Below are 16,686 nucleotides of genomic sequence, written 5' to 3' on the forward strand. Positions count from 1 at the left end.
ATGGATATTGGTCTTTTGTTTCCATTATCAAGTACCAATTGTGACATTCTGATGACCCAGTCTCCATCCTCTCTGTCTGCATCAGTAGGAGATAGAGTCTCCATCACGTGCAAGGCCAGTCAGGGTATTAGCAATGGTTTACAATGGTATCAGCAGAAACCAGGGAAAGCTCCAACACTCTTGATTTACTGGGCAAACAGATTGGAATCCGGGGTGCCATCCAGGTTCAGTGGGAGCCAATCTGGGATAGAGTTCACTCTCACAATCAACAGCCTTCAGCCTGAAGACTTTGCAACTTACTACTGTCAACAGGGTAATAGTTACCCTCCCACAGTGGTACAAGCCATAACATAAACCTCCAAGGGAAGCAGAAGTGACAGGCTGGGCTGCCCCAGCTGCTTCTCCTTGTGGTTTCACCTGCTGACAGTGCTTTGCAGCAACAGCCAGGCGCAGAAGTTCAGTTGGGGATTTGGTCGAGGTGGTCAGTTACAATCCTTTCAATCTTAACTGTATTTCTTCAATCTCAGACTCACAGTCATCATCCAGACAAGGCTTCTGTTGTCATAAAAAGAACACAGATCTGCCGGGCGCTGGTGGCTCACGCCTGTAATCATAGCTACTCAGGAGGCTGAGATATGAGGATCGTGGTTCAAAGCCAGCTCGGGCAGGAGAGACCGTGAGACTCCTATCTCCAATAAACCACCAGAAAACCCGGAAGTGGCACTGTAGCTCAAGTGGTAGAGTGCTCGCCTTTAGCTGAAGAGCTGAGGGACAGCACCCAGGCCCAGAGTTCAAGCCCCACGGCCGACAAAAAAAAAAAAAAAAAAAAAAAAAAAAAAAAAAGAACACAGATCTGTACTTCAGCGCATCTGGAATATGGTATCCAGGGGATATGATTTCCACTTGGAAGGCCTCACAAGAGAGGCATTTGCCCTCCCTTTGTTCCTTTTACACTGTTGCACCCATTTGCTTAGTGAATTCCCTTCTAAGTCTGAGATTCAAGGTTCAGCCTGACCTTGTCTTGACCCATCATGACTCCTCAGGTCCTTCTTAAAATGAGGTTGTGCTGGGCATTGGTGGCTCATGCTTATAATCCTAGACACAGAAATCTGTGTCTGAGATCTGAGGATCTGGTTCAAAGGCAGCCTGGCCAGAAAGCTGTGAGACACTTATCTCCATGTAAATACCATAAGAACAGAAGGGTGGCTGTGACTTAATGTGCTAGAGTGCTAACCTTAAGCAAAAGAGCTCAGTGACAGTGCCCAGGCCCTGCTTTCAAGGCCTATGACTGACAACAATAGGGATTTTAGTAAAGTTCTGAGGACATTATTGCTCTGGATCTTTAGCAAAGACAAAGAGAAATGAACAATGAAATTATATAATATGCTGGAAAATTTAGGAACTGGAGATCATGTTGAATGATATAAGTCAGGATTCCAAAGACAAATATTCTCTAGTTCCACTCATTTGTTGTATGTAAAATTAAATGATGATGATAATATAATAATTAAATAATAGTAAGAATAAAACATAGTAACAGTTCATGAAAGTAAAATGGGGAAAACGTCTAAAGAGAGATAGGTGAGGGAGTTAGTAAGGGACCAAAGGCACAAATAAATGAAAATGAATTAAGTTATATATATAATATGTATGCATGTTTACATATATTTTTGAATAATGAAGTCAATTACATACTGTAAGAAAAATAGTAGGTGTTGGAGGGAAATGACAGTAGAAATAGAAAGAAGGTAGTGAAATTTTCCAAAGTACACTGAATTTAGGAATAGAATTATTAAAAATCACCTCATGCTATTAATATATGCAAATTAAAATTAATCCTTAGGTACAAGAAATAAAATGGTATAATTTTGCATTAAAATACTGAGATTCTCTTGTATAATTGTTTGAGAAGATTGCTTAACAAAACAAAACCAAAACTCCAAATGGAAATCTTGCCAGTTGCTATGTCACAAAGCTTCCATGAGATGCCAAAATCCACACAAGGAGAAAAAACTGAACCCTGATCTTAGAGACCTTGGGAAAGCAGGGGTGATGCTTCCCTTTTGTCCTTAGGAGCTTGAGCCTGGGGAGCTCTATTCCAGGCTTTCATGGTACATATGGCAGCTAGGACCATGTATATGGAAGGGGTCAAGTCTCCCCGTGTACAGTTCCTATTTCATATTTCACTTTGAAAGTGTAATCACACAAGACAAGGCTGACACTTCCACCAGGATTCTTATAGTAAAATCATCAAGTACAGATCAGAAAGGTGAGGGAAGGAGGGCTGAAGACATGCAGTCCTGAAGGGAACATGCACACACACCATATCCAGTTGTGGGAGGTGAGAGGGGGCTGCACTGTCAATGCTATCCCCAGCAGGGGCCCAGAGTCCTCTGCACTGAGCAGGTCACTGCTTGTGCTCAAAAGAACAGATTGGGTCCTGAACTTCATGATGCTCAGGCTAAGAGAGAGGAAGGGCCATTGTTCCCTAGAGTTCTTTTTCAGGATCAGAATTTGAAATGAGTTAGACAAAGAAAGTATGTTTATCCATGTGTTAATTTGATATATATGAACAATAGACATATTATTTCGGCATTCTTTCATTTGTGAAGTGCTCCCATATGTTTTTTTTTTAGTTGGTGGGTGGGTTTTCTTTTGTTTGTTTGGTTTTTGATGTTTGTATTTTTTTTGCCAGTCCTGGGGCTTGAACTCAGGATGTAGGTGTTGTCTCTGAGATCTTTGTGTTCAAGGCTAGCATTCTACCACTTAAACCATAACATCATTTCCAGCTTTTTCTGGGTAATTTATTGGAGATCAATTTATTCCTGACCAGGGTGGATTCAAACCATGATCCTCAGATCTCAGCTTCCTGAGAAGCTAGGATTAGAGGAGTGAATTACCAGAGCCCCACTTCCTCTATGTTTGAATAAGGACTAGAATTAAGAATCTGTCCTGAGGGCCCTGCTGAATTTCCTCCTTTTTCATTCCCCTCAGAAGCCAAGGGAAGAACCCTGGAGCATCCTTTCCAGTCTCAGCCCTGCTCTGAAGTCTAGGTCTCTTAGACTTTCACCTTGTCCCAGACCTCCCTTACTTTCATGGCCCAGATTATAAACACGTTCCTTTCCTGAAGCTCTTCCTTCTTTCAGTAAGATCCACAGAAAGTTCCTTTAGTCTCCCCCAACTCCCTGTCCTCAACTTCATCTCTCAACCAGTAACTCCATCCCTCACAGCCCAGAGCAAGATCTCTGGTTGAAGGCCATTGTTTCACTCTTCCAAGTATTCCAGTACCTATATCCTTTGCAGACTTGAAACTCATAAGACACATTTTCACAGTTGCTGAAGCCAGACCTGGAGTATGGATCAAGAGAATTTATGTGTTATTGCTAGAGCCTGTCTGCTTTTAACTCCACACAGGTAGATGTCCTTTGTCATTCTATTAATAATTTGCCAGGTAGCCTTTATAACTTCACAGCAGCCAAATGCCTTGTACTTGTTTTATTTAATACCAGCTTTGTTCTACAGTGCAGAGTAGAGAGAGCAAATCTCTTCCAGCAAAGACAGTGACAGAGATTGAGAGGACCATATGAGAACAATAGAAGTTAAATTTAAGAGGAATAATGGGAAGAGTATAGCTTTCTTAGTAGGTTCATACATCATCATAAAAAGAGGGAAGAAGAACATTGTAAAATCCTTCTTGGAGCAGTTGTGTTAGCATGTGCTGCAGAGACCATTAACGTGTTAGGAGGAGAAGATAATCAAGTCAAGACTCAAATGCAGTTTACACACTAAATGGTAATGAAGAAGGCTCTGATTGGACAATGACTTATTTGTGGGCTCTGTGACTTGGAACAACTGTGTTATTTCCTTGCACCCACAAGCAGATGCATCCATTTGTGATGCTAAGTTCCATGTGACTATTCTGCTCCTTTGTCCTCAAATGTGACATCCTGCATATACAATGCAGTGTGTCACCACAAGCTGATTTCCATGTTGTGGGGCCTGGTAACTTAACTCTAATTCCACTTCCTATTGTCAGCTGTGCTTGATTCCTCATGCTGAAGATGTCCTCTCCAAACTGTGTGGCTGCAGTTTGTCCTCACTCTGACCACAGAGCATTTTATTCCATCTGTGTCTGTTTGGATCAAATGGCCTAAATGCATTCACTAAAAAATGCTTTAGTACCAGGTACCACTGGCTCATCCCTGTAGTCCTAGCTACTCAAGAAGCTGAGATCTGCTCAAGGTAATTGGAAGTCAGCCTGGGCATGAAAATCTATGTGCTGCTTATCTCCAATTTACCACTAAAAATCTGGAAGTGAAGCTATGGCTCATGTTGTAGAAAATCAGCCTTGAACACAAAAGCTGAGGAAACTACCTAAAATCTGAGTTCAAACCTCAGGCCAAGCACAAAAAAAAATAGATCACTTACAACCTAAAATATATTGGTTATGAGAGATAATGCAGGGTTAAGGAGAACAGTGAACTTGAAGTAGAGTTCAGCCATTGGTTAAAGATATTAGATACACAAAGAGAGAGTGGGGGGAGAGGGAGAGAGAGCACTTTCCAGTAATTAAGATAGAAGACACAAATGTCCTCCCAAAATTTAGTAAATGTCATATTAAACAGAAATGCATGACACTTACAAAGCTATATATGGAGCCACATGTATTCCTATATATAAGGAGGAAATATCTTTTATGGTCTGTCCTTGAGAGAGGCAATAAATCACAGCATTCAGAAGAGAAGGAAATGAGTCATTTGTATGGAGTGAACAGGGCACCAATACAAACAGCAGAAGACACTCTATACATCTCAGATAAAAATAGTTTATTTCACATACAATACTTTTCAAGAGTTTTAACTCTCATAAAACTTTTTGAATTCTATATATATATATATATATATATATCTCAATCTGGATAATAATGATAATTATTAACTATATAATGTGGTTCAGGGAATTAACTTGAATGCTCTAGAATCCTGTGTCACAAAGTCACAGATACAAAATGCAGGAAAAGTATAAAATTGACCTCCTTTAGGAATGTTTATGTCTCAGTGACTGGCTTACATTAACATAAACAGTAAAGAAAATACTAGCAAGTCTTGGACAATATGGGAATTAAAAACATTTATTTTTCTCACAGGACAACATATTCTGTTCACCATGGAGAAACACATTATGTGCAAGATAATCGGACATCTGTGGTCTTTAGGTCTGTACTTTGTCACTGAAGTCTGCCAGATTGCAGTTATGCCCAGCCCTGCCCAACTCCTGCTAATTTGCATGTGCCCAGAGCTCAGCCCACTGAACTGAAAACATCATAATAGGCTGCTCACACCCTGTGCAGGAGAAGGTTCCACTTAGCACACAGCAAGGACATGAGGGTTCCTGCTCAGATCCTGTGGCTCTACAGTTTTGGCTCCAAGGTAAAGAAGGACAATACTGGGGATTATTCATCTCATGTTTGTGTGTGTGTGTGTGTGTGTGTGTGTGTGTTTTATTGGGAAAATACCACACAGAGGGGTTATAATTACGTGGGCAAGGTAATGAGTACATTTCTTATCTAGCATTGTTCCCTCCTCTTTTGTTTTCCCTTTCCATCCCTTCCCATCTACCCCCCACACTGTAACCCCCCCCCCCCAAACTCCGCCAAAGTTGTAAAGTTCGTTTTTTCAACTTAACGTTTTATATGTCTCATTGTTTCAATGGGACCACCTGTATGCCTATTTAAATGATTTTTTTCCCTTTCCCTACACAAATTATACCAACATCAAATACAGTGAAAACAGTGGTTATACGGTGTGAGAAGACATAAAAAGAAACAAAGAAACATCTTATAAATATGTTAGAAATAATATCGAGAAACAGAAACAGCCTGCTTCTTTCTGGAAGTACTTGGATAGTATAATTAATTAAATGCATAATGTTTTCCATGTTTCCATTGTCAGGTGCAAGATGTGACATCCAGTTGACCCAGTCCTCCCACTTATATGCATCTCTTGGAACAGAGTTGTCATCACTTGCAGGGTCAGTCAGCACATTAGCAATGAGTTAAATTGGTATTAGCAGAGACCAGAGAATGCTACAAAGCTTCTGATCTAATTTGCAAATAGATTGGCCTCTGGGGTTGATGGATCATTAGTATGGCCTTGTTTGTGATCGTTTGGGTAAATGCCTAAAAGTGCGATTGCTGGGTCATAGGGGAGCTCTATGTAGAGTCTTTTGAGGAACCTCCATACTGCTTTCCAAAGTGGTTGAACAAACTTACATTCCCACCAACAATGCAATAGGTTTTCCTTTTGGTCACATCGCCTCCAGCATCTGTTGTTATTAGATTTCTTGATTATAGCCATTCTAACTGGTGTGAGGTGGAATCTCAATGTTGCTTTGATTTGCATTTCTTTTATGGCTAGAGAAGTTGAGCATTTCTTCATGTGTCTACTGGCCATTCTTATTTCCTCTTCAGAGAAGTCTCTCTTTAAGTCTTTAACCCACTTATTAATCAGGCTGTTGTTTCTTTGATGATACGTTGTTGGGGGATTTATTTTTCTGAATTCTAAGTATATTTTAGATATGAGGCCCTTGTCCATTGTATGACTAGTGAAGATCTTCTCCCAATCCCTGAGCTTTCCATTGATCTTGCTTGCTATGTCCTTTTCCAAGCAGAAGCTCTGTAGTTTCATGCAGTCTCTTTTGTCCAAACTTTCTTTGACTTGTTGTGTTTCTGGGTCTTTATTAAGAAAATTTCAGCCTGTGCTAAGGCGCCCTAGAGTTTCTCGTATTCCTTCCTGTAATATTTTCAAGGTGTCTGTTTTTATATTGAGGTCTTGGATCTATTTGGAGCTGATTCTGGTGCAGGTGGTATATAGGTACCTGCCTTTAGTTTAGAAAATGGTTTTTTAAAGATCTCTTTGGTGAAGAAAATAATCCCTTGACAAGAAGAAATTGGTAAATGTTTAGGTTGATGGACTAATTAGTAGTTACCTTGTTTAGATGATTTGACAATATGTGTACATACCAAAACCTACTGTACTTCAAATATATTATAATGTGTCAGTCACAAGTTGTTTAAAAATTAATGACAGTTTTTTTCTTTATAATGTTGCTTTTCAAAAATCTTTTGTAAAAAACCATGTTGCCCTGTTTTTAAAAGCTTACTTTGACATACCTAGAAAGGCTTCTTCTTTAATGAATGACTACAAATTTTAGCACATCCTGGACTACACATAAGTACAGATGTATGTTCTTTGTAAGTCAGAAGAAGCAATGTCAGATATGTGCTGCTTGACATGAGAAGGAAGACAGAGAATTAGGGTGTGCAGATGCCTCCAGGACCTTCCTCCCAATACATTCTAGTCACCTTAAAAGACTGACTCCACCTGAGAAGCTCTGTCAGCAGGTGGAGGCACCATGAAGAGCAGCTGGGACAGCCCAGTCTCTCACTTCTGCTTTCCTGTGAGGTTTTTGTCATGGCTTGTATCACTATTGGAGGTCTACTATAATCTTGTTCATAGTACAATGTGGCAATATCTTCAGGCTGCAGGCTGCTGATGGTTTGTGAACTCTGTTCCAGATCAACTCCCACTGAACTATGGAACCAACCCACATGCCTCTCAGTAGATGAATGGGTCAAGGAATAGGAATTCTATGCCTCCATCAAAAAAATGGCATCACCATATTTGTTAGGAAATGGAAAACCTGAAAAATTTATATTAAGTGGTGTAAGTCAGACCCAAAGCATCATAAGTCATATAGTATTGCTTATCTGCAATAACTAGTATATGCCCAGGACAAGCAGAAGTGGTCCAAAGCTCTGTATGTATGACCATATAAGCTGATGTTAAGTGAAATGAATCCCAAGATAGGGCCACAATTTTTTTTATATTTCTTGCTGTTCTTTTTAATGTACTTATAATGTACTATGTGATCTATTTTTGTTTATTTCTTTGTTCTTCCCCCATAGTATTTGATTCTGGTGTCCTGCAAAATCTTTTTTTAATTTTAATTATAACTTTATTGTCTTTAAGTAGTTGTACAAAGTGGTTACCATTCAACAAATCAGTTTGTAAGTACAAGTACAGTTATAAGTATGACACCCTTTCATCATTCTCCCCCATCCCTCCTAGGCCTCCCCTCAGTATTCTTCTCTAAAACCTCACTCCATGTGTGAGTGACAGAGACACAAGAGAGGCCTTGAGCAAAGGGAAGTGAGGTGACCTGGCTGCACATTGAATGCACTCTCAATCCACACACCAGGGTGTACGGAAGAAGCAGGATGGACTTGTAGTGTAGGAAACCTGACCCATCACTGGCATTTGTCATGCTGTGTAGATAAAGGTAAGCCATTAGAGATTCAAACAATAAATTGGAAATGAAAAGTTTAGAAAAGATCAATGACATCAGTAACCAACCACCAAATGCTAAATAGACTTCAAAGTAGTTATTTTATGGATTATAAATGCTACGAATGTTTAAACATCATTGAAGCTTCTGATCTTTGATCAAACACCTAAAAAGCAATATACAAAGAAAATAATAGAATAAGGTCCCAATAGCAATACAAGAGAGACCAAATGGGAATCTGAGAATAGAAAACACAATGACCTCACATGTTTTGAGTTCTTAGCTAACACATCCTGATCGTCCAAAGAGACTTCTTAGATTTCCATCAGTGCAAACACCATCTTCAAAAATTAGTTCTCACTTACTTAGGAATCCCTCTCATTGCTGCACCTCAGGACAACTAGTTCCCCCAATGACATCTCAAATGCTAACCAGTCCCTCTGTCACCAAGAGATTTAAGGTGCCACAGCTCCCTCTGGGGGTAAAAGCTGAAATATCTTCAGTACATTTCCTCACAGTACCATGAGCACTTGTAGATACAAACCTCTGATCTTACAGAACACTCATTTTAATGCAAAGACAAGACAATGAACAAATACTTCTCATGCTGCCCTGTTTCCAGAGACTCCAGCCACGCCATCCCACCTGCCACTCTCTCTAGCAACACTATTACTCAAAGGAAGTGGGTAGTGGGCATCTTAGAACACGTTTTGTCTCTTCACCTCTTAGCATGATTAGAATGAGAGGAAGAGGAACAAGTTAAAATTGAACATCTGTGGTTCATTAAAAATATTCCATGTGATCTCACTGAAGCCCATTTAACAAATTCATCTTCTGAATAAGGATATTAATTTTTCACTCCATCATGTCCCTGCAATTGAAATTCAGCAAACACACAGATGAGTAACATGAACCAGACCCTGACTCTCTATTCAAAACAAGCCTTGAACCCCCTGTAAAAGAGCATCTTAGGGTTGGGAAGGTGGCTCAGTGGTAGAGCGCTTGCATTGCATGCATGAGGCCCTGTGTTCGAATCCTCAGCACCACATAAGCAAAAAGAAAAAAACCGGAAGTGGCACTGTGGCTCAAGTGGTAGAGAGCTAGCCTTGAGCGGAAGAGCTGAGGGACAGTGCCCAGTCCCAGAATTCAGGCCCAATGACCGGACCCCAAAAAAAGAGTATCTTAGACCTTTTTTAATATCTCTGTTAATAAAGAGAACCAATCTTCATTTGAAGTGGTTTGTTCACAGGCAAAGGGAGAGGAAGCATGTTTGATCAATTATATCCCTCTGATTCATAATGATACTTCCTTCAAAATATAACTTACTTCCCTTCTTTGGTCTTTAACTCATGGCCTTGGTCATAGATGAAAGAATGGACACATATGTTTGCTCTTCCAATGCATTTGTTATGCACATCAGAGCTCTTACTACAAACAGCTATTCTTGTCTGTAGGCAGTTTGCTTTTAATGATGTTTAATTTAATCCCATTTCAGAACAGCTGATTGGCCTGTATGCGAAGTCATTCCCTGGACAGTAATTGTCTCCAGTATTTGCCCAAGTTGACCTTACCTGGCTTGACCTCATGGAGAGAAACTGAGATCCTAGTGGTAGGAAGAAGACTGTGCGTGGCAAGGAGTATACATGGTCCTACAATTTGTTAACAACAAGGCAAAACCTTATCCTAATTACAGAAGTAGGACACAGGAGGAAAGAGGAGAGAGGTAGGAAAAAATCATATCTCGCTATAACAAATGAACCCCTGGATTAAGTGTTGTTTGAGCTTCCTCTCTTGAATTACCTTTTGTTTCTCCATTCTTCTATATACTGAAATCTCTGCCTACTGCCAGTGAAATATTGCCAAATGATAAATGAGTTCTAATGGAAGAATATATGTTATTTTGCATCCTATTGTGTAAGAAAAAAAACACAATATAATCATGGTCTTATCATTCTTAGTGACTGCACAGCAGCCATGTTTCTGAATGCCTCTCAAACTAGATTCATGCAATTTTCCTTCAGGTTATATTCAATAGTACATATATGCGAGCAAAGTCCAGAATTGCCACTGTGTTCTTTTTATGGTGACTGTTAACAGACCCATGGTTTGAATCATCATTACTGGTGATCTTCATTTCAATTCTAAACTAGGTGATGGCTGCCAGATTTCTCTGTTGTATAATAATTCTTTCCCTTTTACAATTTATGAAAATGTGTGGAGAAGTTTTTGATCATTTTAGAATATCTCATTTCTTATGAAAATATCATGGCGAATCCAAGGATTTACAATTGATTTAATGCGGTATATTAGTGTTTATATGGTATTCAAAATCCCTTGAAATTGGTCAGTGGGCATCCCTTTCTAGTTGATTCTCTCCACTTTTTCCTTTACCTTGCACACCAGGATTTTTTTTTGGCAAGAAATTGGTCCAAAATTACCTTACACTTTCTTAGTTTTGATTAAAAAAATCAATTATTTCCATAAGGGTCACTTGTTTCATTTATTAGAGAAAGTTTACAGGTACATTAGTGATGGTGCTATCTATTAATGGAACTAGAACATCATTACTTCTAGACTGTGAAAAATTATCCATCCACACATTCATTCATCTAGTCTTATACATACATATATGTGTGAATTTATGGTGATTTATCCACCTGCATGCACAGCAATAGGTTATTCTGAAATACATTCTTAGACAAAGTTCTCCTGTATCAGATTACAATTCTTTCTCTCAAGAGTATGACCATTATACAGGTGGACCTGTTGCAACAATGAGAAGTACAAGTTGTCATGACCAAAATGAGCTTTACAACGTCGGTGCGGGGGGGGGGGAAGGGGGGGGAAGGAGAAGGATTGGGATTGGGGGCGAGGGGGGAGGCTGGGAAGGGACGTGAAGGGTAAACAAAAGGAGGAGGCTGCAATGCTTGGTAAGAAATGTACGCATTATCCTGCCCATGTAATTGTAACCCCTCTGTACAGTATGTTCACAAATAAAATAAAATTTTAAAAAAAGAGTATGACCATTGATCCCTCATGAATTTAGCCACATGATCAACTTTTTTGGATGATGAGAAACACCAGCTGTCACTGTCACTTACATGATCATAGCATGCAACCCCCTCACATATTTGCTCATATATTGGTCAGACTGGCAAAACACTGCTGAGATGAGTCAACTTTGCATCCCATGCAGTAGTGATTTGTGGGCCCTGACAACTGCACAGGCCCATATGGATGTCCTTGTGTCTCATTCCACCTCAGCACCTTCAGTGCAGCCAGCAATGCTCTTTCTCCCCAGCATAGACAATCAGCTCTCCTCACTCTTGCTTCTAAGCTCCATGTTGCCTCCTCTCATTATGAATGACATTTCCATGTACTGCTGGCTCCTGGATTCTGTTAAAAAAATTCCAACATGATCTTCCTTTCTATGGTTCTACTCGCTCTACTTGAGCCCAATATCTTTAACCCAGGTGTTAAACACAGTGTTCTCTTCTCAAATAGAAGAGACTACCAAATGAAAGGAATATATGTAGGTTTAGGCAACTCAGTAGGCTTCAGCATAACCCAAGTTTATCCTTCTTTTCAAGGAGAATCTCTGATTCAAACACAGTAGCTTTGGTTAAGATGTTTAAAACCCAGAAGTTAATATGAAGACCTCAATAATGGACATTATAAAATATACACACCCCTAGGATGGTGGAAAAGATTGGTCAGGTTTGAAGAGAAGAAAATGTCTTGCTTTTATGTATCTGCTGATGCAAGAAATTCAGAGATATAGGAGAAAACAAGGCTGTGCTGCACAATTCACAAGTTTAACTATTTTCTAATCAATGTAATAGCTTCACATTCTTATTTCATCTCTAAGGATGGCATTACAGGGCAGCAGTGCTGACAACTTACCACATAAAGATGATCAGTGAATCAGAGCAATTCCCAAAATTCCTGCTCTGGATAATAAATGCCTGTGCCAAATGAGTGTTGTACAAACGTCTGTAAATTTCTGGAACTAACCTTTTGATGAATAGGTCTTGTCTCAGATAAAGGACTAAAAAGAAAAGAGACTTTTATCCTCAATGAGATCAGTGGTCTGCTCCACCCACAGGAAAGAAATGTGCTGATTCTCTTCTGTGGCTACAATACAGACTGTTGCCTGACCTAAGTCTCCTGAGACTCAAATTTGTGTAGATCTACTGAGATGAGGCAGCCGTACAGTTGTGTTTAACCTTGTCCAGATGCTGATGATTTGCATGTGCCAGCAGCACAGCCCTCTGCCCTCAGGACTTCTTCATAGGCTGCTCATAGTCAGTGTAGCAGTCTGTCCCAGTCAGCACACAACATGGACGTGAGGATCCCTGCTCAGCTCCTGGGGCTCCTGCTGCTCTGGCTCCCAGGTAAGGATAAAGAATATTGGGCATTAAAATTCTTCAGTGTGATCCATGATGCTTTACTCTTCAAGAGAGCCTTCTTATAATTCGGTTACTAATGTGGATATTTGTTTCATGTTTCCCCTGCCAGATGCGAGGTATGACATCCAGATGACCCAGTCCCCATCCACCTTGTCTGCAACTGTAGGAGGCACAGCAACCATCACTTGCAGAACCAGTGGAAACATTTATAGATATTTAGCCTGGTACCAGCAGAAACTAGGGAAAGCCCCTAAACTCCTGATCTATAGTAGTAGTGCTTTGGCATCTGGCGTTCCATCCAGGTTCAGTGGCAGTGGATCTGGGACAGATTATTCTCTCACCATCAGCAGCCTGCAGGCTGAAGATGTTGCCACTTATTACTGTCAACATGGTTATGGTTACCCTCCCACAGTGATATAAGCTATGACAAAAACCTCCCAGGGTAGCAGAAGTGAGAGTCTGGGCTGCCCCAGCTGCTTCTTCTGGTGCCTCCACCTGCTGACAGAGCTGCTCAGATATAGACAATATAGACTTGAAGAGTGTGAATTGTGTCAACACCTGAGATGCATAAAACAATAATACAAGTAATAGATAGTCTAAGCAGCAATGGTTTTGTTATTGTTATTGTCACTCTTGGTGCTTGAGTTCTTTGTCTCAAGGTTAGCACTCCAACATATTGAGCCACAGTTCCATTTCTGGTGTTCTGGTTGTAAATTGGAGCTAAGATCCTCACAAAGTCTCCTGCCCAGGCCAGCTCTGAACTAGGATTATGAGATGTCAGCTTCCAGAATAGCTAGTATTACATGTATGAGCTACCACCAGGAACTGTTTATAATACAAAGAACAGATTCATTGCTTCAGATTTTAGTTGTTACTTTTCTGATATCTATTGTATTAACATATTTTAGCAATATCTATTAATAAGATTCTGGGATTCTCCATATATATTATGTATATTGATATACATAATCTATATATACATAATATAACATACATAATATATATTATGTACATTGATCGTGTCCTTCTATTTTTCCCCTGTGCTCACCACCCTCCTGCCTCCTGATCTGGAGCCCTTTTCAGGCCCACATAGTTACTCTTCTATTTTAATTGTTTGTTTGAATGAGAAAGACCATACATAATGGCCTTTCGTTTTGCCCGTTTTAACAGAATGTCCTCCAGTTCCATTCATTTTGTTGTAGATTACAGGATTTCATGTTTCTTTATATATGTTCTGTATATATACATATGTATATATATATATATATATATATATACATATACACAGATATACATACATATATGGACCAGTTCATCACTACTTTCTAATTGATTCTAGCACAATTGATCAATTTCAAATATTCTCTAGTGATACCAGTATCACAATAAATCTATATATGCAGAAATCCCTTTATAAATATCACTTTTGTATGTTGGCTTTATTTCCTTCAGATATTTTTCCAGGAGTGAGGTAGCCAAATCATCTGGTATGTCTCTTTTTAGGTATTTTAGTAACTTCCTTACTGTCCTCCATATTGGCTATGCTAACTTGCATTCCTACAAACTGAGTTTGCCTAGTGTTGAAAGGGAGTTTAAAGGGAGATGGGAATGATGTCTGGTCTCCCAATCTGCTCAACCTTCTCTATTGGATCACATCATTACACTTTTTTCTGTTCTGTTCTAATTTATCCACAGGCAACAATGTAACAGTGTATTAAATCATGTAGTTAAACATTTATAGATCTGGACTTAAAGGAAGATCTGAGTTACCTAGATTGTGGAGATTTAGTAAGGAAAAACATGGGTCCCATATGTAATCTGTCAGTACTCATTTTTTATACATTTTTAATGGTAAAAATACTGTTCAGAGGAGTTACAGTTACATGAGTAACTGAGTTACATGAGTAACAGAGGAGGATGCCTCCTCTTCTATTTTTCCCCTACCATCCCTTCCTTCCCCACCTCCTCAACTAATCCCCCACCCCTCAACACCCCCCAACCAACCCCCAGCTGAAGTTGTAAAGTTCATATTCAATATAGTGTCATGTACATCTCATTTTTAAAATGGGTCAACCTGTATCCCTATTTAAACATTTTGTTTTTCCCTTCCCCTCCCCAAAAATACAGTGAAACAGGGGTTATACTGTGAGGAGGAAGATACCAAAGAAACAAACAAAATCACATAGTACATTATACATACATTATAAACAATTCACTTAATATCATCTTATATGGTCATAAGTACATAGCTTTTGACCTTTTCTGCTTTTCCTAAACATATAGTAGTTATTGCAAATAAGAAGATTATTATTTTCTTTAAAAGTCTATAAATGAAATACTCCTTTGGATTCCCATTATAATTTAGTCCTGGAATTTTACTTGAGACTTCTGAAGAACCACCAAGTGGGTGGTTCTCATCTGAATTGATATAAATAACTTTTGTTTGCAAAGAATATGTTTGCAATGTATTCTGTGGTCATGTATTTCTCCTGATGTTTCACAAAATGTGAATTTGTATGTGGGAAAATATACATTGCATCTATATCCAAGATCAGATTGGTGGTTTGGGATAACACAATGGATGAATCCTCAAGAAATACAAATGTGACATAGTCCATACAGGAAAGGCTGCAGGCCAAGAGCCTTGGTCTCTGGTATCTGTACTGTTGCAGAGTTGTAATACTTCTGAGTTACAGGAATATCTTTCTTCGCTAGAGAGTCTCCTGAAACTGAAGCCACAGGTGTTGGGGACGCTTCTGCAGGCTTAATTAGCAGTGGCCTTGTTGGATGTGTTTCTTAAAGCTTTGCAGGAATCTATTCCATAACACTTCATAAAACTGTGTAATTTGAATTCCAGAATGTGCATTTTCTGCCTGTTATTCATATTTACAACTATCAGCAAGAGTAGCCACTCCACACAGGAGCAAGGGAAGCCAGTTTACTCCAAGAACATCACCTAAACATTATGTTGCTAATCAACATACTATCTAGTGGACCTGCCAGAAGAAGCCAATGTGGGCAGTTTTGCAGGCTTTCAAACCTGAAGTCAAAAAAATAGAGGAGCAACTGAGCTCTCTTTCCCTGCAGCAGGGTTGGCCCCACTGTGGACCTGGGGAATGGACTACTGCTGTGATCTATCCTATGAACAGGATAGATCCAATGAAGAAACACATAGAGTCTATGAAATTTAGGCTTGAACTTTTTAGTTTGAAATTTTTGTTGCCACATGGTAATGATGATGAAAATAATTGATACTTTGTAAATTATGTTTTTATTATGTTAAGTATTTGCATAAGAAGGTATCATTCTCCAAATCAGTTTATTAGTTCAATACATCGTGTCAGTCCCTCCATCATACTCCCTCATTACTCCAAAGGAAATTTGATACTTGAATTGTCCACTCTGTCAGAATGACTGAAGGAGCACTATGTGAGTGGTCTAATTTCTGGGAGCAATGAAATATATTAAAGAGTGATACCACATTTTCTGGGTTTCCAAGTTCTTTCTGGTTGACCAGACACTCTGATTATTGTTGTGACATTATAAGGCTCCAATTGAAAAAGAAGATAAAGACTTGAATGAAGACACTGCCTTTTTCATAGGGTCCTTTGTGATTCATCAGGTGTCAGGACTTTCTGGCATTCTTACATTCCTAGTGGAGCTTTTGATCTCTGTCTTCTCTCTTCCTCTCTATGTTTCTATACTCAGTGATGTGATGTTGATTTGAATCTTACTTGGGAGTCATTGTTTTGCAATAGATCATGACTAGTCCAGGGTTTTAGGTTTATCCTAATTCTGGTTCCATCTTGCTTGGCTGGAAGAAGTGAAAATTAATTTCTCTTTGACAAATATATTTATCATTACTGGTAAGAACTTCCAATAAGGCCACACTCAAAGGACAGAATATGGAGGTCCCTAAACAAGAGCAAGA

The 16,686-nt window shown here is 39.3% G+C and overlaps 2 gene segments (V, D, J or C); both read left to right on the forward strand.

Annotated features, from left to right (window-relative positions):
* Positions 1 to 354, forward strand: LOC138809166 (immunoglobulin kappa variable 1D-13-like). The segment is given in 1 exon segment: positions 1 to 354. A coding segment is annotated over 1 exon segment (354 nt).
* Positions 355 to 12,486: 12,132 nt separating this feature from the next.
* LOC138809181 (immunoglobulin kappa variable 1-27-like) lies at positions 12,487 to 13,257 on the forward strand. The segment is given in 2 exon segments: positions 12,487 to 12,740; positions 12,865 to 13,257. Coding segments are annotated over 2 exon segments (366 nt in total).
* Positions 13,258 to 16,686: the final 3,429 nt, after the last annotated feature.

This window comes from Dipodomys merriami, unplaced genomic scaffold (genome assembly GCF_024711535.1).
Source record: "Dipodomys merriami isolate MVZ:Mamm:240054 unplaced genomic scaffold, mDipMer1.0.p SCAF_489, whole genome shotgun sequence".
In the NCBI taxonomy this organism is placed as follows: domain Eukaryota; kingdom Metazoa; phylum Chordata; class Mammalia; order Rodentia; family Heteromyidae; genus Dipodomys; species Dipodomys merriami.